This window comes from Strigops habroptila, chromosome 21 (assembly GCF_004027225.2).
Source record: "Strigops habroptila isolate Jane chromosome 21, bStrHab1.2.pri, whole genome shotgun sequence".
Taxonomy (NCBI): domain Eukaryota; kingdom Metazoa; phylum Chordata; class Aves; order Psittaciformes; family Psittacidae; genus Strigops; species Strigops habroptila.
Window position 1 is genome coordinate 3342148 of NC_044297.2, and position 26730 is coordinate 3368877.

The 26730-nt window shown below is 59.8% G+C and overlaps 1 protein-coding gene across 4 annotated transcripts; it reads right to left on the reverse strand.

Moving 5' to 3' along the window:
• Positions 1–432: 432 nt before the first annotated feature.
• FGFR1 (fibroblast growth factor receptor 1) lies at positions 433–26492 on the reverse strand. 4 transcript variants are annotated; one of them, XM_030509945.1, is made up of 18 exons: positions 26239–26492; positions 19907–20114; positions 11754–12017; positions 11132–11215; positions 10535–10710; positions 9418–9541; positions 8707–8897; positions 6682–6826; positions 5446–5642; positions 4408–4553; positions 4166–4287; positions 3949–4059; positions 3677–3867; positions 3435–3557; positions 3200–3270; positions 2913–3050; positions 2039–2144; positions 433–1945 (listed from the first exon to the last, which is right to left on the reverse strand). In XM_030509945.1, the coding sequence occupies exons 2-18, from the start codon at positions 19995–19997 to the stop codon at positions 1769–1771; spliced, it is 2457 nt and encodes an 818-aa protein (XP_030365805.1). In that variant the 5' UTR covers positions 19998–20114; positions 26239–26492; the 3' UTR covers positions 433–1768. The 4 variants fall into 4 exon arrangements, with proteins under 4 accessions (XP_030365805.1, XP_030365804.1, XP_030365807.1 ...); XM_030509944.1 differs by having other exon boundaries at positions 5440–5642; XM_030509947.1 differs by lacking the exon at positions 11754–12017.
• Between the last annotated feature and the right edge of the window lie 238 nt (positions 26493–26730).

Here is a 26730-nt window from a genome sequence, read left to right on the forward strand (position 1 = left end):
GGCTGTGAATTCAACATAAATCACTTGATTAAAAGCTCTACTTAATTTAGGAGGAGGGGAAGGGGGGGAGGCAGACGCCGCTGATCGATTTAATCTGTGCAGGGAAACAGCAACAACAAGCAGATGCTTTTAAAAGGACCAGTGAGGCCGATGATGCTGCAGCTGGTTCATCTCAGCCATTTCAGTGCTCGGTGCTTGGTTGTCCCCAAGGAAGGGACCCACCAAGTGACACTTTCTGGCGCTGTCACCATCACCCCACTTGGTTTTGGTAGCAAAGGGGTAGTTGTTGAATGGGAGGATGTTTGAGCTGTTACAAACAGCTCCCACAAGACCAGGCACCATTCCTCGCTACTCCCTCAATGTCCTTTCCCAAAGCAGTCGCTTGGATGAGCTTTAAGCACCTGGATTGCACAGGGACAGGGCAGCGGCTGATGGGGTCTGGGTTAAAGTCTTTAATAATTACAAGAATTCCAGATTCATTACAGAAGAGTTTACAACAAATAATATTTCTCCATACAAAGGCAAAATAAACTTTTCAAGTAATAGCGGCCTGGCTCCGGAGTCTCAACGCCGGTGACAGGGAGGGAGGGAAGGGGAGAGACGAGTCCCCTTCCCTGACCAGGGAAACACCCCAGCGTGTCCTCCCCAGCACCAGCTCCATGGAGCAGAGCTCGGGCAGGATGCGGATGCTCCCGGTAAGGCACTGGTGGGCATCGCCCGGGGCGGGCTGGACCAATGCCTTGGGGTCCGGCATGATCCCAGCCCCCTGCTCCTTCCCATGGGAGCCAATGGCTGGGGCAGGGGGTGCAGCCCCATCCCCGGCACCATCCCAACCCCTCGCTGGCACTGCCAAACCCCTGCGGCACAACCACACCACGCACCAATATGGTGCCATGGGCGCCGGTGCCACGGGGTGCAGGAGGGCCAGGGAAGGGGCAGGCACATCATGACAACGTATTCCCAAAAGGCATCGACGTTATTATTACTGTTTAATACAACCCCATATAAAACTGAAGCAGCAGCAGCAATTCATACCGAGGGACCTAAACTGAAATAGGTTTAGAACATAATTTAAAAAAATAAAAACAGCAAAAGTAGCAAAATATATGGACTTTTTTTTTCTTTTATGTTGTTTTTATAGCAACTGATCCCTACCAGCCACTAGTACCTTCCTACCCGCCTGGTATATCTCTGGTAACAACCCTTTTAAAAAGACATGTAAATATATATTCATATTTATACATATTTGTCGTTATGTACACAGGAGTTTCGTCTTTAGCACTGGGGGGGGGGGTTTCGGCTGCCTCTGAGCAATGCACCCGCTGCAGCTCCCGATCCCGACGTGCCGGGGGTTTGGAGAGCAAATCCCATCGGTGCTCACGCTGCTGAGCTGCAGGATCAGCCCCTTGCACAGCCACAGGAAGCCGGCGCTGGGCCCGGCTTAGCTCCAAGTCATGGATAATCCCGGCTTTCCGAGCCCATCCCGGGATGGGTGGTTGGCTCCCTGGCCGGGCACTGCCCACAGGAGAGGATTCCGGCTTAACCAAGTGGAAATATCCAAGCACAGGCTGGATGGCAGAGGTTTGGAAAGAGAAAAGGAACAGCAGAAGGAAACCTTTGGGCTGCAGGGAGCTCCCGGCACAAGACGTGGATGGTTTTGGTTATGTGAGATGCTCCGGTTGTGTCTCTGAACCCCTTCTGCAATAGCTCAAGCAGGAGCGGGCAGCCCGTGGCACGGTGTGGCAGTCCCTGGTGGCAGTGCCACCCCTCAGTGTCGCTTCAGTCCGCCGTTGGTGTGCTGAGGGGGGAGCTTGGGAAGGCACGGCTCGTCTGGAAGAGGGTCGTGGGAGAACACCGAGTCCTCTCCCGAGGAGCATGTGGAGCTGCGGGTGTCCGGGAAGCCGGGAGAATACTGATCCAGCGGCATGGAGAGGTCCAGGTACTCCTGAGAGGGACGAACCCCGAGGATGGGCTCAGGATGGGATAGAGCATCCCATGCGGAGCACCCAGCCCCGGCACCATGGTGCTTCTCTCCTACCTGGTTGGAGGTCATGGCCACGATCCTGTCCAGGTCTTCCACCAACTGCTTGAAGGTGGGTCTCTGGGATGGGATGGCGTGCCAGCAATCCCGCATCATCATGTACCTGCGGGCAGAGGGGAGGCGAGGGCTGAGCCTGGGGACCCCGCTATGGGAGCAGGACAGCACCCAGGAATGGCTACCGGCACTCAGGCTGGGAGCCCATGGCCAGGAAAGGGGTTATTCCAGGGATACAGGGCTAATACCCTGCATGGAAGGAACGGACCTCCCGGCTGCAGGGATGCTTTGGGAGGAGGATGCTCAGGGAGCTGGGCTAGTCCCTGCTCCGGGGTAATCCTGAGATCCACTCCTGTGAGAAGCAACAGAGGGAGTTGTTGGTTGAAGAGAAAGCTCCTGAAGGGGAGACCTTGGAGCAGCTCCAGTGCCTAAAGGGGCTGCAGAAACCCTGAAGAGGGGCTTTGGACAAGGGATGGAGGGACAGGACAAGGGGAATGGCTTTAACCTGCCCGAGGGGAGATTGAGATGAGCTCTGAGGCAGAAGCTCTTCCCTGTGAGGGTGCTGAGGCGCTGGCACAGGGTGCCCAGAGAAGCTGTGGCTGCCCCATCCCTGACAGTGTTCAAGGCCAGGTTGGACACAGGGGCTTGGAGCAACCTGCTCTAGTGGAAGGTGTCCCTGCCCGTGGCAGGGGGTTGGAACTGGACGAGCTTTAAGCTCCCTTTATCCCAAACCTATTCTATGATTATCACAAACAGATTGAACTTATGTTCTGCAGGGCTGGGAACTGTTGGGAAAGCATCTGAACATCACCCTGTCCCCCCGTGCCCGTGCCCCGGGGCCGCTGCAGCCCCATTCCCTGCCCCACTCCGCACTCACAGCTCGTTGGTGCAGTTGCTGGGCTTGTCCATCCTGTGCCCTTCCTTCAGCAGCTTGAAGAGCTCCTCGACGGGCACACCGGGGTAGGGTGAGCCACCCAATGTGAAGATCTCCCACAGGAGCACACCGAAGGACCACCTACCCAGGGCAAGCACAAGAGATGCATCCATGGGGCTGGCATCCCCACTTTGGGTATGGTTACAAGTTCATCTGCTTGAAGGGGCTTCCCCCTGCACCACTGGCTTTGGGACCCCCCACCCCATCCCATGTCCCATGTTGCTACTCACACATCACTCTGGTGAGTGTATATTCGGTCAAACAGAGCCTCTGGGGCCATCCACTTCACTGGCAGGCGACCCTGGGGCAAAGGAAAGCTCCACATCAGCTCTGTGCTGCCAGGGATTGTGACAGGGATGCAGCCCTGCCTGCCCATGGCATCACCATTATGGGATGGGGCATCCCTGGCATACAGAGCACCTTTGGATTCACCCACCCTGGCGCAGCCCCTCGCCCAACACTCACATTCGTGGTCTTCTTATAGTAATCGATGTGGTGGATGTCACGGGCCAGGCCGAAGTCAGCGATCTTCATCACGTTGTCCTCGGTCACCAGGACGTTCCTGGCCGCCAGGTCCCTGTGGATGCACTGACCGAGCGCGGGGACATCAGCAGGTCCCCAAGGATGGTCCCCACCATGAAATAGGCTCGGAGGGAACGCTGCATCTCCCCGCTCCGAGCCCCCCATCCCATTGGGATGCTCCTCACCTTCTTGGAGGCCAGGTACTCCATGCCCCGGGCCACTTGGTAGGCACAGGAGACCAGGTCCTTGAAGGAGAGCTGCTCCTCGGGGACACGTGTGGGGTTGTAGCAGTACTCCATGCCCGGGGGCCGCCGTGCTTGCAGGTACTCCCGCAGGTTGCCCTTGCTGGCGTACTCCACGATCACATAGAGGGGTCCTATGGGGGGATGAGAGGTTGGACCATGGAGCAGGAGCTCCGGGCCCCGCGGGTGCAGGGTGAGCCCTTTCCCAGCCTCACCGTCCTGCGTGCAGGCTCCCAGCAGGTTGATGATGTTCTTGTGCTTGCCGATCATCTTCATCATCTCCATCTCGGAGATGAGGTCAGACAAGTCCTTCTCCGTGGCATCGGCTAAAGCGATGGAGAAGGCAGAGGTTGGTTGTTGGGGGGGGATCAGGCTGGGTTCCCCCACATTGCACCATCGTGCCTGGACTCCCCCTTTCTCACCACCACTTACACTTGAGCATCTTCACGGCCACCTTGGTCACACGGTTTGGTTTGTCCTTGTCAAGGCCAATGGCTTCTGCCAGCACGACCTGCCCGAAGCATCCTTCTCCCAGCGGCTTGCCCAGGATCAGCCTGGCAGGAGGAGAGACCCCAACGTGGGCACATGGCAAAGCGCATCCCCGGTGCCACCAGCACCCAGCTCGCAGCCCGGCTGCTCCGGCGGCTCATCCCAGGGCACGGATGGGACCTCACCTATCCCTTGGCAGCTCCCAGCGCGGGTCCTCGGGGAGCTCGTACTCGGAGACGCCGGCCAGCATGGGGGTGCCGCTGGAGGAGAGGCGCGAAGGCCGGACCAGCATCACGCCCGAGTTCATGGAGGAGCTGGAGTCGGCCGAGACCTGCGGTGGGACCGTGGGTTACCTTCACGCTGCGCCTGCTGCCCCCATGCCAGGGGGATGCTGAACCAGGAGCCTTCACACCCCAAACCCTGCCCGCAGCCCCCTGCCCGCAGGCACGTGCTGCTGCCAAGCTGGATCCACACTAAGTTGGTTGTAATTCATTTCCAGCTACTGATACCACAAAACACACAGGCTGGGAGTCCTCCTGTGTCCCCAGGGTGTAAAACAAGGATGCTCAGGGGCTGGAGCAGCTCTCGTATGGGACAGGCTGAGACCATTGGGGATGCTCAGCCTGGAGAAGAGAAGCTGCGTGGAGACCTCAGAGCACCTCCAGTGTCTGAAGGGGGCTACAAGGATGCTGGAGAGGGACCTTCATCAGGGACTAGAGTGATGGGACAAGGGGTGATGGGTTCAAACTGAAACAGGGGAAGTTCAGGTTAGATCTAAGGCAGAAGTTGTTCCCTGTGAGGGTGCTGAGGCGCTGGCACAGGGTGCCCAGAGAAGCTGTGGCTGCCCCATCCCTGGCAGTGTTCAAGGCCAGGTTGGACACAGGGGCTTGGAGCAACGTGCTCCAGTGGAAGGTGTCCCTGCCCGTGGCAGGGGGTTGGAACTGGATGATCTTAAGCTCCTTTCCAACCCAAACCATTCCATGATTCTATAACATTAAGCTGCTGTAAATCCTTCTGCTCCTCTCCTCACCCTCGCTGAGCCGTGCCAATGGGTCACCCGTGCATCCCCCCTGCTCGCTGTGCTGGGGCACAGCCCATGGATGTCCCCCCCATCCTGCCCCACGATGGGCACAAAGCTGAGAGGGTGGCATAGGTCACACAGTGCTGGGTGTCCCCAGGAGGGGCAGTAGGTGCAAACAAACCCCCTCTCTACTTTCTGTTACCTGTCTGCGCAGAGGGATGCTCTTGGCCAGCTTGTGCACGGCCAGCTGGCTGTTAAAGTCCGTCTTCTTGGTGGTGCTCTTCATCTTGTAGATGATGATGGTCACCACCATGCAGGAGATGAGGAAGGCCCCGGTGCAGTAAATGATGATCTCCAGGTAAAGGGGGGACGTCATCATGGCCGGGGTGTCTTCAATAGCTGGGTCGGTGTGAACAGGGTGTTAGCACCCGTGAGCCCCCCAGGGCTGAGCTCGCTGGGGGCACGCTCTGCATTGCTGGAAGCCTCGGTGCAGCGTGTCGCAGGGACCAGGGGGTGCCACCCACCCCGGTGTGTGCATCCCGGAGGGATGGGGCAACGCAGCATCCCGGGAATGGGCCCCTTTCCCAGTGCTACGCTCAGCATCCACTCAGAGCTCAAGTCCTGGGGTTACCCTGAGCACGGTGTGATGGGGAATGACTCGGGGCAAAGCAGCCAGAAGCACCTCCAAGTGGCAGCGACCTGTGGTGGGACCCATCCATGGGGCAGACCCTGCTTTGCTGGGACACATCAGAGCCATGCACAGCCTCCAAAGGGCTGCAGCCACATGGCACGGTCCAGCATGGCCATAAACAGTGATGAATCTGCATCCCCCAGCCTGACCCCCCCCAAGAACAGAGACTCAGAGAGAGGTGTAAGAGGGAGTGAAGATTCCTGTCCCACCTCCAGCACACACACCCGGCTGGCAAAGCAGCGCCTGATAACGGGGAAAGTTTTTGGCTGGGAAGCACCAACCACGCGGCACCCCAAAAACTTTCCCGGCTGCTGTTATCAGGCTTTGGTCCGTGCATTGATGCCTGAGGAGCAGCATCAATGGGGACACAGGGGCAGCCTGTCCCCAGCAGAAGCGACACACACAGCCCAGCATGGGTCCTGTGCTGCAGGGCAAGGCAGGCAGCACCCCAAATCCCTGCATGGGCAGCACTGGCCTTGCCCTGGGCATGGGACCCTCCTGCTCCAGTGGAGCAGCCCCTGGTTAAGCTCCCGGGTATGCATCAACTGGGCCAGGGAGAGAGCAGGGGGCAGACCCCAAGTGGGGACACACAGTGGGGGGATGCGCATCCCATCCCGCTCCGGCTGCACGCAGCATTCCCGCAGCATTCCCGCAGCTCAGTGCACAGGGGGATGCCGGGATGTGCGTCTCTCCCGGACCGCGATGCATACATTGGAAAGGAGGGAGGAAAGGAAGAGGAGTATATACCTTCGAGAACTGTCAACCATGCAGAGTGATGGGAGATCCCAATAGAATTACCCGCCAAACATGTATACTCCCCAGCATCCTCAAATGAGACATTCCTTAAGTGAAGGACTTCCATTTCTTTGTCTGTCGTGTTAACGCCAGCCGTCTAGAGGGAAAAATGGAAGCAAAAAACGGAGAAGCAAACGACATGAGATCCTGTGGGAAGGAGGCCAGAGAGGAGGGAGAGCCCAGTCTCATTTGCCAGACCCCCGGGGAGCAGACAGAGACCAACTGCAGACCTGCTAGAGAGACCCTCAGGATGACCACTCATCCAGGCGGACCTAAGGAGATGCTGGTTAAAAACCCTTCACCAAACTGAGTGTCCTGCCCATCTGAACATGCTGGCAATGGGCTGCATGGAGAAATGAACCCCAGGCAGAGCCGGCCGGGTGACTTGCACGACACGGGGAGGCACGAGGATGGAGACGGGAGGATGGAGATGGAGAGAAGGAGGATGGAGACAAGAGGATGGAGACAGAAGGATGGAGACAACAAGGGTGGAGGCAACGAGGGTGGAAACAGGAGGATGGAGAGAAGGAGTACAGAGATAGGAGGATGGAGACAGAAGGATGGAGATGGAGACAGGAGGATGGAGACAAGGAGGATGGAGATAACAAGGGTGGAGACAACAAGGGTGAAGACAGGAGGATGGAGATGGAAGAACAGAGATGGAAGGATGGAGACAGGAGGATGGAGACAGAGGCAGGAGGATGGAGATGGAGACAGGAGGATGGAGACAAGGAGGATGGAGATAAGGAGGATGGAGACGGGGATGGAGATGGAGATAAGTAGGATGGAGACAGAGGCAGGAGGATGGAGATGGAGACAGGAGGATGGAGACAGGAGGATGGAGATAAGGAGGATGGAGACAGGAGGATGGAGATGGAGACAGGAGGATGGAGACAGGAGGATGGAGATGGAGACAGGAGGATGGAGACAAGAAGGATGGAGACAGGAAGATGGAGACAAGGAGGATGGAGACAGGAAGATGGAGACAAGGAGGATGGAGACAGGAGGATGGAGATGGAGACAGGAGGATGGAGACAAGGAGGATGGAGACAGGAAGATGGAGACAAGAGAACACCACAGATGGAGCACACAGCACCACGTTGTCCCCATCCACATGCAGACGGGTGCCAGGGCTGGGTGCAGGCTGGCCCCATAGCAGCACCCACAAGGACCACTGTTCAGTGGTGCCGGATCCACAACACACCGGGGATGGGAAGCAAACAGGAGAGACATGAGGACACACACAGAGAGCACAACCCCAGCCGGCCCCGCTGAGGATTTTTCCATGGCTTGTGGCACCAGGAACAGCAGAAACAAGAGAGCCCAGAGGTCTGTTCTCCACCGCCGGGGACTGATGGTCCGAGGAAACACCCCGGCGGGTGTTCTCCCGATTACCTTGTGCCCGAGGCCTGGTGACCGTGAGCCACGCAGACTGGTTGGCCTCGCCAATATAATTGGAAACCTTACAAACATACTCCCCGCTCTCCGCCTCTGTCACATTATACAGGGTCAGCACCTCCGCATCAGAGCTATTAATCCCCGAGTGCTGGAACAGACCAACAACATGGAATCACATTGAGGCCGTGAGCACCGGCAGCGCCCGCACCCACTGCCGGGCGGGAAGGGATGGGGATGAACACGGGATGCAGGAGTAGACATGGGGCTGTGACCATCCTGCTCCACATCTGGGGATGCTGCAGGGGCCGGTGCGCACGCTGTGAGCAGCGCTGCTGCGGTGCAGAGGGAGCTGCTCTCATTGGGATGGAGCAGGGGCTCAGCTCCCTGCATCCAGCCCCATGCGTTGCCCAGGGTCGCCCACCCAGCCCCATGGCGTGTGCTTCTGTGGGACCCCGGCACGGAGCCTGGTGGTGGCTCTGGGGCTCCTGCTGCCCCGAGGCCACCCAGATGCCCAACGGTGGTCCCCAAGCATCGAGCCTGCAGGGATGCGGGATGGAGCATCCCGGCGTGCGGCTTTACCTTCAGGATCTGGACATAGGGCAGGTTGTCGGGGCCGATCTTGCTGCCGTTGACCTCGATGTGCTTCAGCCACTGGATGTGGGGCTGGGGGTCGCTGTAGACCTTGCAGACAAACTCCACGTTGCTGCCCAGGGCCACTGTCTTGTTGGCAGGCAGCCCTGCCTGCAGGATGGGCCGGTGCGGGGACCGCTCTGCGGGATGCAGGAGCGCGGGGCACCTCATGATGGGGCTCGGGATGCTCGGCCACCCCACCATGCAATGAGGAACCCCAGCTATGGGATAGGTGAAATCCTGGTGCGGGGACAAGACGTTTGTACCTATTTTAGGGGGGTGAGAGGTGAAACAAACCTAAGGAGGGCCCCGGCTGTTAACAAAGCGGCTGCCACTGTGGTGAGTCAGCATTAACAAACCCCTTTGTTCACCTCGCTGGCTGTTCCCTTCAGTTTGCTCAGTGTAATCAAATTAAATCACATTTTTAATGGTTCATTTACTGGCATTTAGAGCAGCTCCACATGTGGAACTGCTCAGACCAGCCTTCCCAGCTGGGAATTATGGCTAATAAGGCGATTAGAACAAGTTTCTGTCTGGTCTATGAAATTATTTCCACCACAATTAAAAACCCCCAGATCGAACCTCTCCATCCCCATCCCCATCCCTGCAGCACCCGCATCCGCTGGGAACGGTGGGATAGAGGGGACCCACGCTCCTCACCCACGACATCCAGCTGGTACGTGTGGTTGATGCTCCCGTATTTGTTCTCCACGATGCACGTGTAGTTGCCCTTATCGGACGGCACCACCGAGTCCATGATGATGCTCCAGGTCGCGTAGCGGACCTGGGGACACGGGGATGGCCACAGGTCACATCCAAAACTGCAGCACATGAATCCTCATCCCCATCCATGGCAGAGCTGCCTCAGCCCCTCCGCATGGGCAGGACATAAATCTCCCTTTGAGGTCACCTTTCCCTTTTCCTACAGAGGGACCGTAATCGCTCCCAGCTGTCCCGGGACAGCCTGGCCATGGAGCCAACTGCACAGGGAGCAGATGTTGGGATCGGAGCGCGATGGGCACAGGGACATCCCTTTGGAACAGACCAGCATTGTTTGTTCCCACTGCGCTTCCCGGCTGGCTGCGGGCTGGGATCCGCGCCACTCCCCATCGCCAGCCCCGGGATGGCCACCGTGACCAGGCACATTCCCTTTGGGATGGATCCCGGCGGCTCTGTTGGGCTGTGGGTGCCCCAAGGTCCCTCTGGCCATGGGCACAGGGGCAGTTTTCCCTCTCCCTTTGGCTGCATTCTTCGCTCCCCGCTGGAATCTGGTTGTTTCCACAGTCCTGCATTTCAGCCCCATTAGCTATCCAGGGCACGGCGCTGTCACCATACAGGGAGCCGTGGTGCTGCCAGCAGCCCCGCTGCGAGCCCATGGCCCTCCCCAGGCTGTGCTGCACGGAGCCGGGAGCTGTGACGTGGCCACATTCCTGCTGCGTGTCCCTGGCATGGGAGCCCTGGGCAGGAAACTGAGAGGGAGAAAGGGGACGGTGCTCCCTTTGCGGGGTCACCAGGGGGGTGTCTGGGCTGGAGCTGCAACCCTGGGTGCTGGAGGAGCGTGGTCCATGCACTGCTTTGGGCAGGGGATATGCTTGGGGGTCTGCACGCTGCTCCCTTCCGCAGCAGCCCCACTGCAGGACTGGAGCCATAGGATCATAGAATGGTTTAAGTTGAAAAGGACCTTAATATCACCCAGTTCCAACCCCCTGCCATGGGCAGGGACGCCTCACACTTGCTCCAAGCCCCATCCATAGGGTGCTGCTGCCCTCCCTGGTACCTTGTACCCGCCGATGCGGTGGTCGGGTTTGAACTCTTTGCCGTTCTTCAGCCAGCGCAGTGTGGGGTTGGGCGTCCCGCTCGATGGACACTTGAACTTCACTGTCTTGGCAGCGGGGACGGCGTGGAGCTTCTTCTCCATCTTCTCGGGATAGGTCCAGTAGGGAGCGATGGCCTCTGGGGAGCAGAGCGGGGGGCTCAGCACCCATTGACACCCATAGGGAGCTCCGGGGTTTTGCTCCTGGTTTAATGCTGCCCAGGGCAGCGCTGAGCTGAGGACCTGGAGAGGTGCAGCAAGGGGAGCTCCCCAACATGGGGTGTTATCACAGGGCTCTTTCTCTGTGAGGTGCATGCTCAGCATGCATGGCTGCAGCAGCAGCAATGCCATAGCCCTGTCTGCGCATCCCCTTGCTCTGACCAGGCTGCTTTCCCCACACCAGGACCTCACCACCGCTGGGTGCCCTGGGCTGCAGCAGCAGCCGCTGCCCTCCCCACTGCATCCTCCATCCCTAGGTGATGCTTTCAAGCGTGCCCAGCTTCCCCTTGCCCCCCACCAACGGCCAGCACAGCTCCAGGGACAAACCCATCTCATACGTACGGTTCGGCTTGGTGTTATCCGCCTCCTTCTCCTCCGAAGAGGAATCATCTTCATCATCATCATCCTCTGCCGAGGGGAGCGCGTCTGCAAGAGGAGAGATGCCCGGTTGAGCTCCCGTGCATGGACCCCTTCTGAGCGTGGCCACAGCATGGTGGGTTGGTGGTGCTCAGCAGGGAGTGCAGGGATCACACTGTGCATGTCACCAGCACCCACAGTGCTGCTGTCCCATGCTCACAGCCCCACAAGCTGTTTGCCCCCGGAGGTGATTTCAGAGCTCCACAGTGTGCCCAAGCACAGCTCCTCGCCCCGTGCCACCATCCCCTTGGGGACAGCAGCAGTGCACAGAACACCCCAAGCCTCGGCGCACACCTCCCGTGCTCCATCAACACCAACACAGACCTCAGCCCCATGCAGAACAACGCTCCACAACCTCCAGTGCTTCTCCCTGTGCTGCAGCAGATGGGGGGGGGTCACCAGTGTCTCCTTTGGCACCCCAAATCCGCCCCAACTCACTGCGCAGATCCACGGTGGCCGGTGCATGCAAAGGACGTGCGGATGCAGCCCGCTCCTTGCTCCGGCCCCGGGGCTGCCCCTTCCCTGCGCACCCGGGGCCGCTACGAACCTGAGACGTTGACGGAGAAGTAGGTGGTCTCGCTCCCCGAGGGGCTGTTGGTCATGCAGGCATAGAGCCCCGAGTCCTCGGGCACCGCATCCCTGACCTCTACCTCCTCCCCGGTGATGCGGGTCCGGTTGTTCTCGGTGAGCTGGATGCCGTCGCGCACCCAGTTGATGCTCTGAACGTCATCCCTCAGCCGGCAGCGCAGCTGGAGGAGGTCGCCGGGGTGAGCAGAGTAGGATTCCACTTCGATTTTGGCTTTGGGCAGAACTGGAGGCGTTAGGAGAGAGAAAGGAGAGAAGAGAAAAGGAGAAAAGAAATAGAGACCAAAGGAAAACATGCTGCTGTTAATGAGGCAACATGCGCTGCTGGGATGCTCCTGTGCTGCCCCCGAGGACGGGAGCTGATGGCAGCGGCTGCAGAGCGGAGGGGATGGGAAGGCAGCGGCTGTGAGCACCGAGTGCTTCACCCCACATAGGACCCACTTGGGTGCTGGGCAGTTCTAAAGCACCCACACACCCCTGGGTCTCTTATAAGCACATAAGCTGAGCGCGCCATGGCAAGGGGCTGAGATGGGGGCAGCCGGAGACACCTCAGGCAGCGCCAGCTGCTTGGGCAGGACCAGCCTCTCCCAGGAGCATCCCAAATCCCTGCTTGGCTCTGCCACAGTGCAGAGACCCCGGGACCCCCAGCACCATGAGTGGGGCAGCAGCGAAGCGGGCCAGGGTCCCCATGTCACCACCGGGACCCTCGCTGTGGTTATTAGAGCGCATTGGGGCAGGAAGGGCAGGGAATGCCGAGGGGCTGCGGCAGGACAGCGGGCAGGGAGCGGGGCTGCGAGAGCAGCGGCATGGGAAGGGTCAGCCCAGGGAGCTGCGGTGAAACAGATGCCGGCCACGGCGTTCCCAAGGCAGGGAGAGCTGCAGCTGCTCCCGACGTGACACGTGTGAGCAGCACAAAGGTCCTTTCTCTCCATCCCGCTGCTGCCTCATCTTGTCTCCTGACCCTGGTTGTGCAGACGTTGGCTCCGTCCTCAAGCGCTGCCCTTCCACCCTCCATGGTGGTGCCTAAGGAGCTCTCCCCATCCTGGCCTTGGTCCAGGTTTCCAACCATCTCCTCCAATTCCACGGCCTGAGGAAGGGTTCAGGCTGTTGCAGCTCCGCAGGCGCAGTGGCTCCATGTGATGGTGTGGATGCAGTGTGAGCATCATCCCGGGATGAAGTGCGTGGCTCCAGGTCCCAAATGCTGCACCTCCGGGATGGTGGCTTGGGAATAGCTGGCCAGTCGGAACGCAGGGACATAGCTGAAGCTCTCCACATCTCAACCGGTCCAGAGTAGGGGCTGGAAAATTCCAACTAATCCTTGGAAACAGCTTGGAAAGGTTCAAACTTCAGCTCGAGGGGTGTCCCCACCAAGGACCAAGGTGTTCAGTGGGCCCACAGCCTGCAGGAACCATGCTGCAGCCACGGGGGAAAGGGCAAAGCCACAGCTTTCCCTTGGGAACCAGCATCCCGGTGCATACCGTCTGGATGCAGAACTAACACATGGCATCACCCTCACCCCTCGGTGCCCACCGAGCCAGACAAGCACAACCTCTTCTCCTCTCTGATGCACCCCTGATCAGCCATGGGGCAGCTCATCCTGCACTAAACATCCTGGTCCAACATCCCCGGAGCTGAAGCAGCGCAGGCAGGGAGTGCAGGCAGGGAGTGCAGGCAGGGAGTGCTCTGCTCCCCCCAGGACCCACCAGCAGCTCCCTGCTGCCAAACCCAAAAGCTGAGCTCTCCATCGTGACCTGCACTTCGCTTTCTGGCCACTTCTTGCTTCCTTGTACTGATGAGAAGCTTCATGGGGAAAACATCCACAAGCGGCTCCAGAGTTTCTCCTTTTTCTCTTGTTTAGCACTTCAAGGAAGGATTCGCTTTGCTCCGCTGCTACGAGACCAAAACAGGGCTCCAGATCCATCAGGAAGCGTTTCAACATGGAAGATGAAGCCTGGTGGGAGTCCCTTAGGTGGAGGGGGAAGGGTCTGGCTTTGCGATGCTGTTTTCCCCTGTTGTCTCTCGCGGGCCGGGCACTTGTAGTAGCTCTGATTTGTGTTTCAAGTGATTAGTCACAGGCTTCCTCCAGCACACACAATGTCCCGTCGCCGCCGGTCTGAGCACCACGGGACCCGGTAACACGACGTCCTCCTGCCCGTCCCCATCCCCTTCTCCACCAGAGCAAGGTCACTGAGTGATAAACAGCCACGAGAACCCAAACCAACACGAAACGTGGAGCCGCAGACACAGCCTTATCTGCCCTTATCGCGCTCCCTCCATTCCCTCTGCGCTCAGCGCTGCCCTTCCCACACACCGGCACATTCCTTATGGAACAGAATAACCTGCAGAAGGCAACTGGAGCTGCTGAGGACCATCCCTAGGCACAAATACTCCTGTTGCTTGTCCCCCGCCACCAGCACACGAGGAGCCATGCACAGATCCAGGGTCCCATCACCATGGTGCGTGCTGCTGGAGCTGCACGGTCCCACCACCACCAACTGAACTCACACCACGCCAAGATCAGTTTGATCCCAAAACACTGCTGGGATCCAAGAGCTGGGATCCTGACCGAGCTGCCTTCAGGACCACCATGGGCTCCTACCAAAAGGTCTGCAGGAAAACCTGCCCATGCTCCAGAAACACCTTTAAACTGGTGTCCTGGAGGTGGCCTGCGGGTAGAAAGGTCTTTGGAGGGAGGGAAAACTTCAACCCACCCCAGCTCAATGCCAGGGAGGCAGCGCCCCAGCTCGGACAGGTCCCTTCCCATGGGCACAGCATCACACAGGACCCCGTGCAAGTGCCACCACTGCTTCATGCCACCAAACCCTGCCGGCGTGTGGCCAGATCCCCTTTCAAAGGCAGCAGCCCCTTCCCCCAGCCGCATCAGGGGCTGTTTTGCATTAACAGCATGACCGGGGCTGTGTGGAGCGTGATGGACGGGAGAGGGGAGGCAGAGGGCAGGGCAGGATCCTGCCCTTTGGTAACCCACGGCACATCTCTGGCACTGCGGGATGAGGCGGAAAACGCGGCATGGTGGGAACGGCCCCAGAAGGAATTCACAGGCTAATGAGCGTGTCCAGGTTAACTCACCCGGCCAGCACAGGCTTGGACGTGGCCCTGGCACTGGGGCGGCTGGGCTGGCACACACATCCCATTGGAATCGCAGTCCAAGGATCGCAGCACCCGGAGCAGCGTGGTCCCGGGCTGCTCCAGGCACTTTCGTTAGGGTGAGCCCATGGGATCACTGGGCTCCATCAGCTTGAAACATCGAGGCCAGCTTGGACAGAGCCTTGGGTGACATGGTCTGGTGTGAGGTGTCCCTGCCCATGGCAGGGGGTTAGAACTGGATGATCTTAAGGTCTTTTCCAACCCAAACCATGATTCTATTGTTATCTCTTCCTCATGTTCTGCTGCTCTGTAACCCAAACCACGGCCCAGCCACAGCCTCCCGAGAGCAACCAGGGCAACAGGGAGGAGAGCAAACAACATACCCACAGTGCCTGCCCCAAAGGAAGCAGCAAAACACACGTTAGAACTGAACTATCTGCTGTTTGTTTAACTCTTTGGGATGGGGGATAGCACCAGCTTCTTAGTCTGGATCTCACAGGATCCCATCCCATTCCAGTGCAGTTTACAGCCCAAAAAAGCACCGGTCAGAGCAGCCCGTGGTGGTTTTACGACCTTATCCCAGCTTTGAAATGGAACCGAGAGCGGAGCCGAGCCTGGCGAGCACCGGCCAGATGGAGAGTGTCACCGAGCACGTATAACTGTCACCGCCTGGTCCCCGGTGGGGATAACAGCACATAGGGACAGCCCTGGGGAAAGCAGGGCGCTGATTCACCTTCCCCCCCTATTCCCGGTGCCCCCCATCCCTGTGCACACACAGCCCAGCCGCAGCCGGCGATGCCAATGCCGATGGGGATGGCAATAAAGCGGCCAACAAAGCGGCGCGGGGACAATGCGGGCGGGGGGCGAGGGGCCGCCGGTTGCCCTGGAGACCCCAGCGGGGCTTTCCGAAGGTATTTCCTGAGGAGAAAGCACACACATGCCCGGCAGCCCCGCTAATCCCAACAGGAAGCGCTTTACCGGGATGTGGGGATTGGCTTCTTTCTTATTTAAAAAGGTCTTCACCCCCCCCCCCCAGCCCAGGCTGCAACAGAGGGGGATGCCCCCAGCAGCATCCCTGCATCCCGGGGTGATGCGCATCCCTGGCTCCCCTTCCCTAGGATGGGGGAGACGCAGATGCAAGCATCAGGGGCTATGCCCCCAGCAGCATCCCTGCATCCCGGGGTGATGCACTCTCCTGGCTTCCCTTCCATAGGATGGGGGAGCCCCATAAGGGGCTCAAAGCACCCACAGCTCTTTCCAGGGGACCCAAAGCACCCTTGAGGGCGGTTGAAGCACCACCAGCTCTTCCTAATGAAGCTATGTTGGGGTGTTCAAGCAGCTTCTCCCACCCTCTGGTCCCCGGATGCCGGGAGATGGGGATTGATGCAGTGCTCCAAGCATCCCGCTCTTCCCAGGCTGTGTCAAACGAAGCAGCACTTAATTAACAGCCGTGTTGGTCATTTGCAAAGCTGTCAGAACAAACCCACCCCTTTCCCCCTGGGGCAGCCACGTTCAATGCTCTGCATCACCCAAAGCACCCGGGGCAGCACCTCGGGGCACAAGCACTCACCCATCGGCTCCCCTCAGGCCTCGGATACCCCAAGGGGGTCCTGCCCATCCCAGGGGGCACAGTGAACACCCCCATTCATACACATGCCAATGGCTTTCTGCCTCATTGCGGTGCCCCACACATGGGGGGCTCAACAGGCAGCCCCCAGCCCCACAGACACCCCTCCTGCAATGGGGATGTCCTGCTCTTGGGGCAGCTCCATAGCCCAGGCTCCGGAGCGCTGCCGCTTATCCCAAAGACTCATATTTCCCTTTTTTCCTCCTCAATTAAGGGCCGGAGCAGCAGCATCCGAGTGGAAAGGCGGGAGGTGGGAACAATGCCCGCTCGACAGGCTGGGAGGGGAAGGGCAGCAGCGCCATGGCCCAGAGGACGCAGCGATGCCCCTGCCATTGGGGTCTGGGGCATGGGGGGGGCTTGGAGGCGCTGGTGGGGTCCCCCCAAGCTCCAATAACAACCCTGGGCTGCTGCCATCAAGTGGCTTCATGGCTTGGCCATCTCCGGGCTGTGTGATGGGCTCCAAACCTGATCCCTTGGGAATCCATGGGGAGACACCAAGAGCTGCAAGACAAGGGAAGGGGGATGGACAGCAAGGAAACAGGGAGCAGGAGAACAAAACCCACCCAGGGACAAGACAAGCCGCTCGCTGTGTCACCTCCAGGGATGCTGTGGCTGGGGATAACGTGTCCCAGGCTTTGGACCAAAGAGCCTCAAACGTCTTTGAGGCTGGAGTGCAGGTTACAGTGTCCCCCCTGCAGCTCCCCATAGAAACCTGCTTTGCACCCGCAGGCAGGGATGAGGCAGCCCCTGAGCATGGAAATGCCTGAGCAGCAGCAGCAGTGAGGACAATAGCAGACAGGGAGAGAGGAAAAAAATCCCCTCGGCAATTTTGTGCAGGTTTCTATTTAACCTGGAGACAAAGACGGGCTTTGTGAGGAGGGCGCGGGAGGCTGCTCATGGAAATTTCTTGGCTTTTCCCCTTATCCGGGGTTTTTTACCACCTCCAAATTTAGGTGACTGTAAAACGCAGCGAGTGCCCGTTAATGGGTTATTTGCTGCAAGGTTTCGCACAGCTCCCCAAACCCCCAAATTCCATCAGGAGAGGAGAGGGGGGCCAGGACGGAGAATCCGGGATTCCTGGCTCCAGGAGATGGAAGTTTAGTGGCATCAGAACCCATAAACATCCAGGACAAAGTCCGGGAAAGCTGCTGCCACCAGAGCGCGGATGCTCATGGACCAGTGATGATGGACACGATGCCCCACACACACCCCATGGGACCCCAATCTCCTGTGGGACAGGATCTGGAGCCCCCCGGCAGGTGAGCTGCAAGGTGCCGGCAGCGTTGGCTGTGGATCCTGGCTCCAGAGCAGCTCTTCCCATCCCGCATGTCCTGCTGGGAACATTGTGTTCCCAGCAGCCGGCCCCAGAGCCAAGGGACGGACTCTGCCCCAGCCGGGCTCCTGCTGTGGCACTAATTGGGCCGCCCTGCTGGGAACCGTGTCGGGAATCGTTTCCAGAGGTTATTGTTAGCCCTGGCATGAGGCTGGCGAGGAACCAGCTCCCTCCTCTCCAACCTCCTCACGCTGCTTCCAAAGCCCTCCGGGAGCACCCCAAAACCCACCTCTGCTCAAGTTAGCCCTGGGTTCGACCACCCCGCCAGCATTCCCAATGCCACGGTCGAGGCTGCCAGTGCCTCACCACAAACACCACCAGGAAACCTCTTCCAGGAAGAGCAATCTCCCGAGAAAAACATGTTTACCGCTGTCAACCGCGTTGTTGACACAAGCGGGGAGCGAGCATGCCAATGGAAAAGTCTTGGAGATGGTCCCCGGGAGCAGGGATGCGCTGCCCAGCCTCTGCTCCGCAGCTCCCCAGGGAGCACGGCTCCGGATGGATCCGTGACCAAAGGACCTGCTGCTCAGCCCAGAGCCACCGACCCAGCCACAGCATCGTGGCCCCGTTCCAGCCGGGATCACACCACTGATGCCGTGAGGGTTTTGCTCACCCACGCCGGCTCCTGCCCCATTCCAAGCCGTGATCCGTGAAGGAACTGTTCACCAGCAACCAGCCTCCTGGGGTTTGGTGGGGGACAAGAGGGAGTGAGCCTTAGGAAGCAAAGCAGTGCCCACAGACCAGACATTCTTGGGTAATTAAAACCAAAAGGCAGCGAGTCAGAAGCCCTGCGCGGCGCTGCCGGCTCTGCTTATTCTCTGCCTCACCAAGGGGAAGAACCAAAGGCTTTTAACTGCTGGAGCTGTGTTTTTGGAGAGGGCAGGAGACCCCCTGAGCCCATCCACTGCCCCTCGATGAGAAGCGAGAGGGATGCCCTCGCCTGGGGATGTGCTCTTCATCTCCAGCCCAGTGATGCTCTGCTGCAGCACAGAGGCTGCAGGAACCACCTGCACCAGCCCCAGCTTTAAACGCAGCCCCATGGGAATTCATTCTCCAGCCAGGAGAAAGGTGGGAGCAATCCCGAGGGTCTCCATGGGATGCGTTCATCCCATGCGCTGCCAGCGCCGGTACCCTGCTCCCAAATCCTCATCCCCACCTCCTGAGCTCAGGATCATCAAGTACAAGGTTTCACACAGGTCGCAGCGTTGTGACACAGCCCCCAGGGCTTCACATCCTTCTCCAAACCAACACCACCAGGTTTTGCCACTATTTCTCTCCAGGTTTAGAACATCCACAGGGAACACTGGAACCGTGCACACACTCCTTGTGCCCAAGCAAATTGGACAACATGCACCATGTCCCCGCTGGCAGCTCCTGGGCAGCCACGTGGCACCGTGCTGTGCCCATGGCCCTGCTGTAGCCCCGTGGTGGCACCTCACACCAGCCTCTGCCTCTTCCACATGGGACACTGGCTGTCTTATTGCCAAGGGAGAAACGCAAGGGACAAGAAAGTTGGATGCTCCCGGCTGGCATGGCCATGGTGGGGTGGTTGGATGAGGTGGGTTGGTTGGATGAGGTGGGTTGGTTGGACATGATGGGTTGGTTGGAAGCGCGGGTTGGTTGGACATGGTTGCCCACGGTTGCCCATGGTGGGTTGGTTGGACGCGATGGGTTAGATGCCCATGGTGGGTTGGATGCCCACAGGGGGTTGGTTGGATGAGGTGGGTTGGTTGGATGAGGTGGGTTGGATGCCCACAGTGGGTGGGATGCCCATGGTGGGTTGCTCGGATGAGGTGGGTTGGTTGGATGAGGTGGGTTGGATGCCCATGGTGGGTTGATTGGATGAGGTGGGTTGGTTGGATGAGGTGGGTTGGTTGGACGCGATGGGTTGGATGCCCATGGTGGGTTGGTTGAATGAGGTGGGTTGGTTGGATGAGGTGGGTTGGATGCCTGTGGTGGGTTGGTTGGATGAGGTGGGTTGGATGCCCATGGTGGGCTAGTTGGATGAGGTGTGTTGGATGCCCATGGTGGGTTGGTTTGCCCATCTTACCTTGGTCGGGCAGGGTCGGGGCCGGCCTGGCAGCTGAGAGCGCGGCTGTGACCAGCACAGCCCAAAGGATGAGGCACCTCCAGGTAAACATCCCACTGCTGCGGCTACTGCTCGGCGACTGGGCTCCGCAACTCCCACTCCATGGGGACCCCGGGCTGGCCCCGGGCGGGCGCGGGGGGGTCTCCGCCGGGCCGTCAGCCCCTCCGAGCTGTGAATGAGGAGAGCAGAGTGAGGGCAGGGTGAGACACAGCCCCGCATCCCACCGCCCAGCCCCTCCGTGCTCCCCATTGCCGGTGATGCTCCTGGAGCATCCATCCCAGCCAGCGGGATGTGCCACGGAGCATCCCAGACCCTGCGGTGCTGCCTGGCAGGGTCATGTTCTCCTGCATAAAAGCACTGATATACATTGAGAATAAAAGCGCTGGTGAAGCACAATTGGGTGCAGGGGAACTTCCCAGAATAGTGGGAGACATTTTCCTGTTGAAGAAAAGGAGATTTCTGCTCCCCAATTCCTGCACTTGTTCGTGCCAAGAAAAGGAATTCCCACATTGATCAAAATGACTCCAAGTCTTTGACCCAAGCCAGCTCATCGTGGCAGCTCCCAGAAACGTCTTTAGTTTTCTCTAATCATGCTCAGATGGAAAATGAGCTTCAAATCTCAACAGGTTTTGGACAGGAGAAACGTTCCTATGGGGCTCTGAAAGGCCGCTTCTCCCCTGCGCAAGCAGACCTCTGGCCTCTGCCCCTTGCTTCCACAGCATCTTCTGCCCCAAATGACCCAGGACCAGCAGCACCACGCTCCAACCCAAGGCTTCACTGCAGCAAATCCTGCATATCCACACCAAAACCTGACCGTGTCCATGCCACAGATGGACACAGATCCCGCTGCCAACCCCCATAGGATCTCTAGGGCATTCCCTATGGAAGCACTTCCCGGAGCTGAAGGGGTTACCAGCGCTCGCCTCCGCACGCAGATCTCCTTCCACCGACAGCTGTGTTCCCAGTGTTTGGGGAGAAATCCCGGCTTCCAGGGCCAGCGCTGCAACTCGCTCTCATCCCTGCCAGCTCTCATGCCGGGCTCTCCAACCCACCCATCCCCTCGGACCCCGTCCCCTGCTCCGGGCATGGAGGCATCAGAGCCAGGATCAGGCACAGGGAGCCCCAGCGGAGCCCAATCCTGGCTATAGGAACATGCCCTCCATAGCCTTTATCCCTCCTTCCCACCACGCCAGGAGCATGGAGCTCTGCCAGAACACGTTCGAGGGGGAGCCAAAGCTGATGCCGGAGCCCAGCCGGCCCCGGCCAACTGCTCCCAGCAGCGCGGAGCCGTGTTCCACCCCCAACACATCTGCGGCTGCAGGAGCCTGGGATGGAGATCCCGGTGCTCCTGCTCCCGCTGGGCTTTGCCGGCGAGATCCCTGCCCAGCTCATTGCACAACCCAAAGCTGGGGTGCTGCTGGTGGTGGATGCTCCAGGAGAACACAACATCCAGGGTGTGGATGGGATGATACTATCCCAAAACCCCTCTCCAGTGACCAGAGCGCATCCCTGGGGTGCAGCCGTACCCCCGCAGCCCGATCCGAGCATCCCAAGCTCACCCGGTCCCTGTCCCTCGTGCTCCCAGAGCTGTTCCCAACCTGCCGTGGGAACAAGCGCTTCCTCTGGCCGTCGCAAGCACGGACTGTTCAAACAGTGAGTAACAATGGTAGTGAGTAATAAGCCGCTACTCATCCTCCCCACGCACAGAGCTGCGGCAACCGCCTCTCCTGCTCCAGCGAGACCCTGCGCTCCCCTTGCTCAGAGCACTGGCTTTTCCCTGGGGATCACAGGGACATTGGAAGGGACCTTAAAGCTCGTCCAGTTCCAACCCCTGCCATGGGCAGGGACACCTTCCACTAGAGCAGGTTGCTCCAAGCCCCTGTGTCCAACCTGGCCTTGAACACTGCCAGGGATGGGGCAGCCACAGCTTCTCTGGGCACCCTGTGCCAGCGCCTCAGCACCCTCACAGGGAAGAGCTTCTGCCTCAGAGCTCATCTCAGTCTCCCCTCTGGCAGGTTAAAGCCATTCCCCTTGGCCTGCCCCTACAGGCCCTTGTCCAAAGCCCCTCTCCAGGTTTTCTGCAGCCCCTTTAGGCACTGGAGCTGCTCTATGGTCTCGCTGGAGCCTTCTCTTGGGCTCCCATTTAAGATCAGATGCTGCCCAGGGAGCTCAGGACTCCCTTCAGCCGCAGAAAACCCATTCGGGGGGCAGGTTTGGGGGCTCTGGCCACCTCTTCCCTGCCCCAAACACTCTGGCTGGGAAATAATGACACAAGCAATGAGACAGGGAAAGCAGCACCCAGCAAACCCCAGCGTTATCTCCAAGTGCCAGCGCACTGGAGGAGTTATTGAATGTGACCAGTTTATCAGGGTTTGGAAGAGGGAGGTGGAATTCTTCAAGGGGCGGGGGGGGGGGGTGGATATAAAAAGAAAAAGAACCAGGCTTTGGTATTTGTGGCAATTATGTTCTGTCTCTAAGTGGTTGTGTTTATCGACAGCACATGCTCCCCGGAACATGCCCTAATGCGGAGCGTCTGCGTGGGCCTCCGAGGGGAGGGATGGAGGGATGGAGGGAGGGAGGGATGGAGGGATGGAGGGAAGGAGCCCAGCGCCTCCAGAAGCAGCAGTTCCTGACCAATGAGTCAGTGCTGGCTCGGCGCACAGCAAAGCCCTTCTCCAGATCCACCTCGGAGCGGGTGCCTTCCAGCTGATTCAGGGGCTCGACAGCAGCATATTTCCATGGCGTATGGATCGCTGGCAGCAACGAGCTGCCCCATGTCTGGGAGAGTCACTGGGAGGGAGGGAAGGATGCGAGCCAAGAGCCAGCGCTTGACCGGTGCTCAGCTTCCCAGGACAGAAAGGAGGCGGCTATGGCTTTGCTAGCAGGCAGACAGGGACGCATCCTGCACACCAAGCACCCTGGGACATAGAATCATAGTTTGGGTTGGAAAGGACCTTAAGATCATCCAGTTCCTGGATGGGCAGGGACACCTCACACTAGACCATGTCACCCAAGACTCCATCCAACCTGGCCTGGACATCCCAACATCTGAACATCCCACATTCAGAGCGACATCCCAGATGCTGAAGGGAAGGGGCAGCACAGACCTTTCCCTCTTTCCCGGGGGGACAAGGGAGCCTCCTTTTCCCATGGCAAGCAGGGAGAGCGCTCCTACCTGCGCCAACAACAGCACGGCTCTGCTCCATGCTCGTACAACCTTTATATAGACCCCGACAGGAAACCATGTCCTCGGGAGGACGGATGGCAGCTGGCTCAGGGTGGATCTCCAGCTCCATCCCCGCTGCCCGTGGCCCCGGCACACTGCAATTTACTGCTCCGGGGTGGATTCAAACAACTAAAAATGGAAGCAGCAAGAGAGGAGCCAGGAGCTAAAAGATGCCCTGCATCCCAGGCAGCAATTACACCCACAGAGCTATTCCGGAGCGGTGACGGACACCCCTGAGCTCACCTGCACCCTCACAGCCTCCTGTTGGGGAAGATGCTCTCCTATGCATTGGGGAGCAGCCCCATGCAACCTGTGTCCTGTATCCTTGGGGACCCGAGGCTGCACTTTGGCATCTCCCGTGCTGTGAGTCATGGGGCTGAGCTGTCCCAGGGATGTGGCACAAAACGGGACCTTTCCAGGACCTTCCACACTCGGCAGGAGCTTGGGCTGAAGGTTTCGGAGCTGAGTGTAGTGGGGAAGCCCCTTCCCATCCCATGGCTCATCCCTGGGAATGCATCCCCGGTGCCAAAAGCCGGTGCTGGAGCAGGGTGTTGAGTTGGGGCACCCCAGGGTCAGAGCCCAGGCTCAGGATGGGGCTTCCCCTGATGCTGTGTCTGTGATAGGGGAGGTGCTGGTGGTCAGATTGATGGGGCTGGGGGGCTCTGCTGGCAGCACCCACCACATCAGAGCAACCCAAAGGCACCAGTAACACAGGAGGCAGAAAAACACCAGGGCAAGGCCAAATTCAACAGGGAGAAGAGCACAAGCTCAGACCCTGGTCTGGAGGAGCCCATGGTCCAGACCTGCCTGGCACTGATGCCCTCTGGTACAGCAGGAGACTCAGTTTCTCTCTGAGGCTCCACACCAGCAGTCTCCAGGCATTCCAAGGAGGGCATTCCAAAGGCAAAGCTGGTCGGTGACAGGGAGAAAAGCTGTGCCCCTGCCCCAGCCACGAGCTCAGGTCAGGAACCAAGTATTTGCTGAAATCAAAAGCAAACACAACTGCAAATGTAACTATAGGGAGAAACTATAATGCTTAAAGCAGACGCATGCTTGGAAAAATAAATATCCAACTGTGCAGCATACATCCTGCCTTAACCCTTCCCGGCCGGGCTGCAGCCTGCACCCAGCTCACTGCGGTGGGAGCCTGGCACATGGGGCAGGAAGGATGGGGAAAGGTCCAGCCTCTCCCTGGATCCCAGTAAAACCAGTTTGTTTCCAGAAGCATCCTAAAATTCAGGGATCTCTACCCGAGGGCTTCATTTTCAGACTTAGAGCATCCATCGGTACCCGAAAATCTCCGCTGGGGTGGTGCTCTGGGTTGAGGACAGGGACACTGGGACACAAGCACTGGGGCACAGATGCAGAGGCTGTTTTCCAGCCTGGGAAGGACTGGATGGGGGTTTCACTCCATTCAGCTCCTCCAGGGAAAGCTGCTGGGAGGGGACGGGCAAAACAACAAACACATCCCCAAATGGTTCACCTTCATGCCCAGAAGCAGAAGGTCCCAAAGAGGGGACAAAGCTGCATCACTGGGATGGGACGAGCATCCGTGATCCAGCCCCTTCCAGCAGCCAGGGCTTGGGGGCCAGAGCATCCAAAACCAGCTGGGACTGGGGGCAACACAGCTCCTGGTTGAGTTTGTAGGTGGATAAATCCATACGGAGCTGTAGTTCACATCCGAAACAGCCCAAGCTCCTTCCCAGCAGGACGGGGGCAGGCTCCCCGTGCCCGGAGCTGCTGGATGCGCTCACGGGCTGCCTCTGCTCCTGCCGTCACCCCGCCAGGGCTGGGACTATTTATCCTAATCCCCTCCGAGCAACACAAGGCAAAGGCAACCGTGCATGCCGGGCACCGCCGGGATTAGGGGAGGAAGTGCTCCTGTGTGGGGAAAATGGCTGCTGGCCAGAGCAGGGGCTGCAGCGTCCCCCCGGGCTCGGCCTCTGTGCCCGAGACCCCCATCCTGAGCACCCCAACACCACCATCACTACTGCCCCTCCTCTGCCTGCTCACAGACCCCCCTTTGCTCTGGTGGGACCCTGGCAGCCGCCGAGCCCGCCTTTATTACCGCGGGCCGTTAAGGTTTAAACATTGATGGGGAGGAAGCTGCACCAGCCACCCGTGACACCGGAGCCATGGGGCAGCGACCCCTCAGCCCCACTGCTCCCGGTGTATCCCCAACACAGACCCGCTCCGTCCTCGCCCCAAGCTCACGGCTCCCATGGAAAAACCAACCACCACCACAACCCAAATCACCCCACGAAGCCCATCCCGGTGCCAAGGGCTGCGCCTCGACCCAGCAATGACCAGGAATGGCACACGCATTCCCGGCAGCCACACCGCGCTCCGCAGGCACAAATCAGAGCCATTCCCAGAGACCCGCACGGAGTCGGGATAACAACGAAAAGATTCGGGATAAGGGCGGCTCTGGCAGCCCCCACCTCCCGCAGGCAGTCTGCAAACACAAAGGGAAACACTAACTCCAGGACCGCGTTATCCCGAGCTCCTCCACCGGAACGCTCCAGGATCCGAAATCTGGAGCAAAACCAAACCCAGCTCCTTTTCCATCTTTTTCTGGAAGCCGCGAGCTTCCCGCTCAGGAACTTTTGGGGAATAAGGGACCAGGCAGCAATTGGCGAGCAGATCCCAGCCACCGGCCGGGCTCCCCCGCGGCCCGGGGGGCTCTCGGGGCCCTGCGGGCTCGGGGGCCGGGGCTCGGGGCTCGGTTTCCAGCCCCGGCTCGAACGAAGGACGAGCTCGGACCCGCTCCGTTCAAACCGGCCGCCCACCGAGCGGCTCCGGCCGCGGCGAGGCTGCAACCGGGGCCCCGACACACTCACACCGACCGCCCGGGGCTGCGCGAACCGCAGCCGCCCGCAAACCGGAGCCCACCCCCTCGGTGCGCGCCCGCCGTCGAGCCGCCCCGCCACGGCCGATGGGAGCACCCGGGGGCCAAGAAGGGGGGGGGGGTCCGGGAGCAGCCCCCGGATCCGGACCCCGCCGCCAGCCCCATGGTGCCGGTCCCGGTGCGGACCAGCCCCGTCCGGAGCGTTTTGGCCGTACTCACCGGAGCCCCGCGGCGGCGCGGTCCCGCCGCTCCCGGGAACAATGGAGGGGAGCCCCGTCCGGGGCGATCGGCTCAGCCCCGCCGCCGCCGCGCTCACAGCGGCCGCCCCATGATGGGGCCGAGCCCCGAGGTGGCGGCCGGAGGCGCTCCCGGAGCCGCGGCCGCCCCGACGAGCCCCCGTTGCCGCTGCCCGCGCCGCCGCGTCCCCGCCGAGCGCCCGCCGCCGCCGCACTGAGCCGCTCCCGCACCGCCCCGCCGCCTGCCCCCGGCTCCTCCCCCGCTGCCTCGCACCCTCCTCCTCCTCTTCCTCAGCGGCCTGATGGGGCTTGTAGTCGCCGCTGCGCCGCCCTCCCCGCCGAGCCCCGGGGCTGAGCCTCTCGGTAACGGGGTTCCGGGCGTCCTCGTCGGACGTTGAGGGCTATTGTCTCCCCGAAAGCAGCCCCGGGCGCTCGCCCTGCCGCAGAGGATGCTCGCCTGCATCCTCCCGCCCTG

Coding starts and splice junctions, on each gene's coding strand:
- FGFR1 (XM_030509944.1), bottom strand. CDS start 19,997: ATGTTTACCTGGAGGTGCCTCATCCTTTGGGCTGTGCTGGTCACAGCC. Junction 12,018..19,906: donor CCCGACCCTGCCCGACCAAG/GTAAGATGGGCA, acceptor TAACGCCTCCAG/TTCTGCCCAAAGCCAAAATC. Junction 10,711..11,131: donor GGATAACACCAAGCCGAACC/GTACGTATGAGA, acceptor TCTGCTCCCCAG/AGGCCATCGCTCCCTACTGG.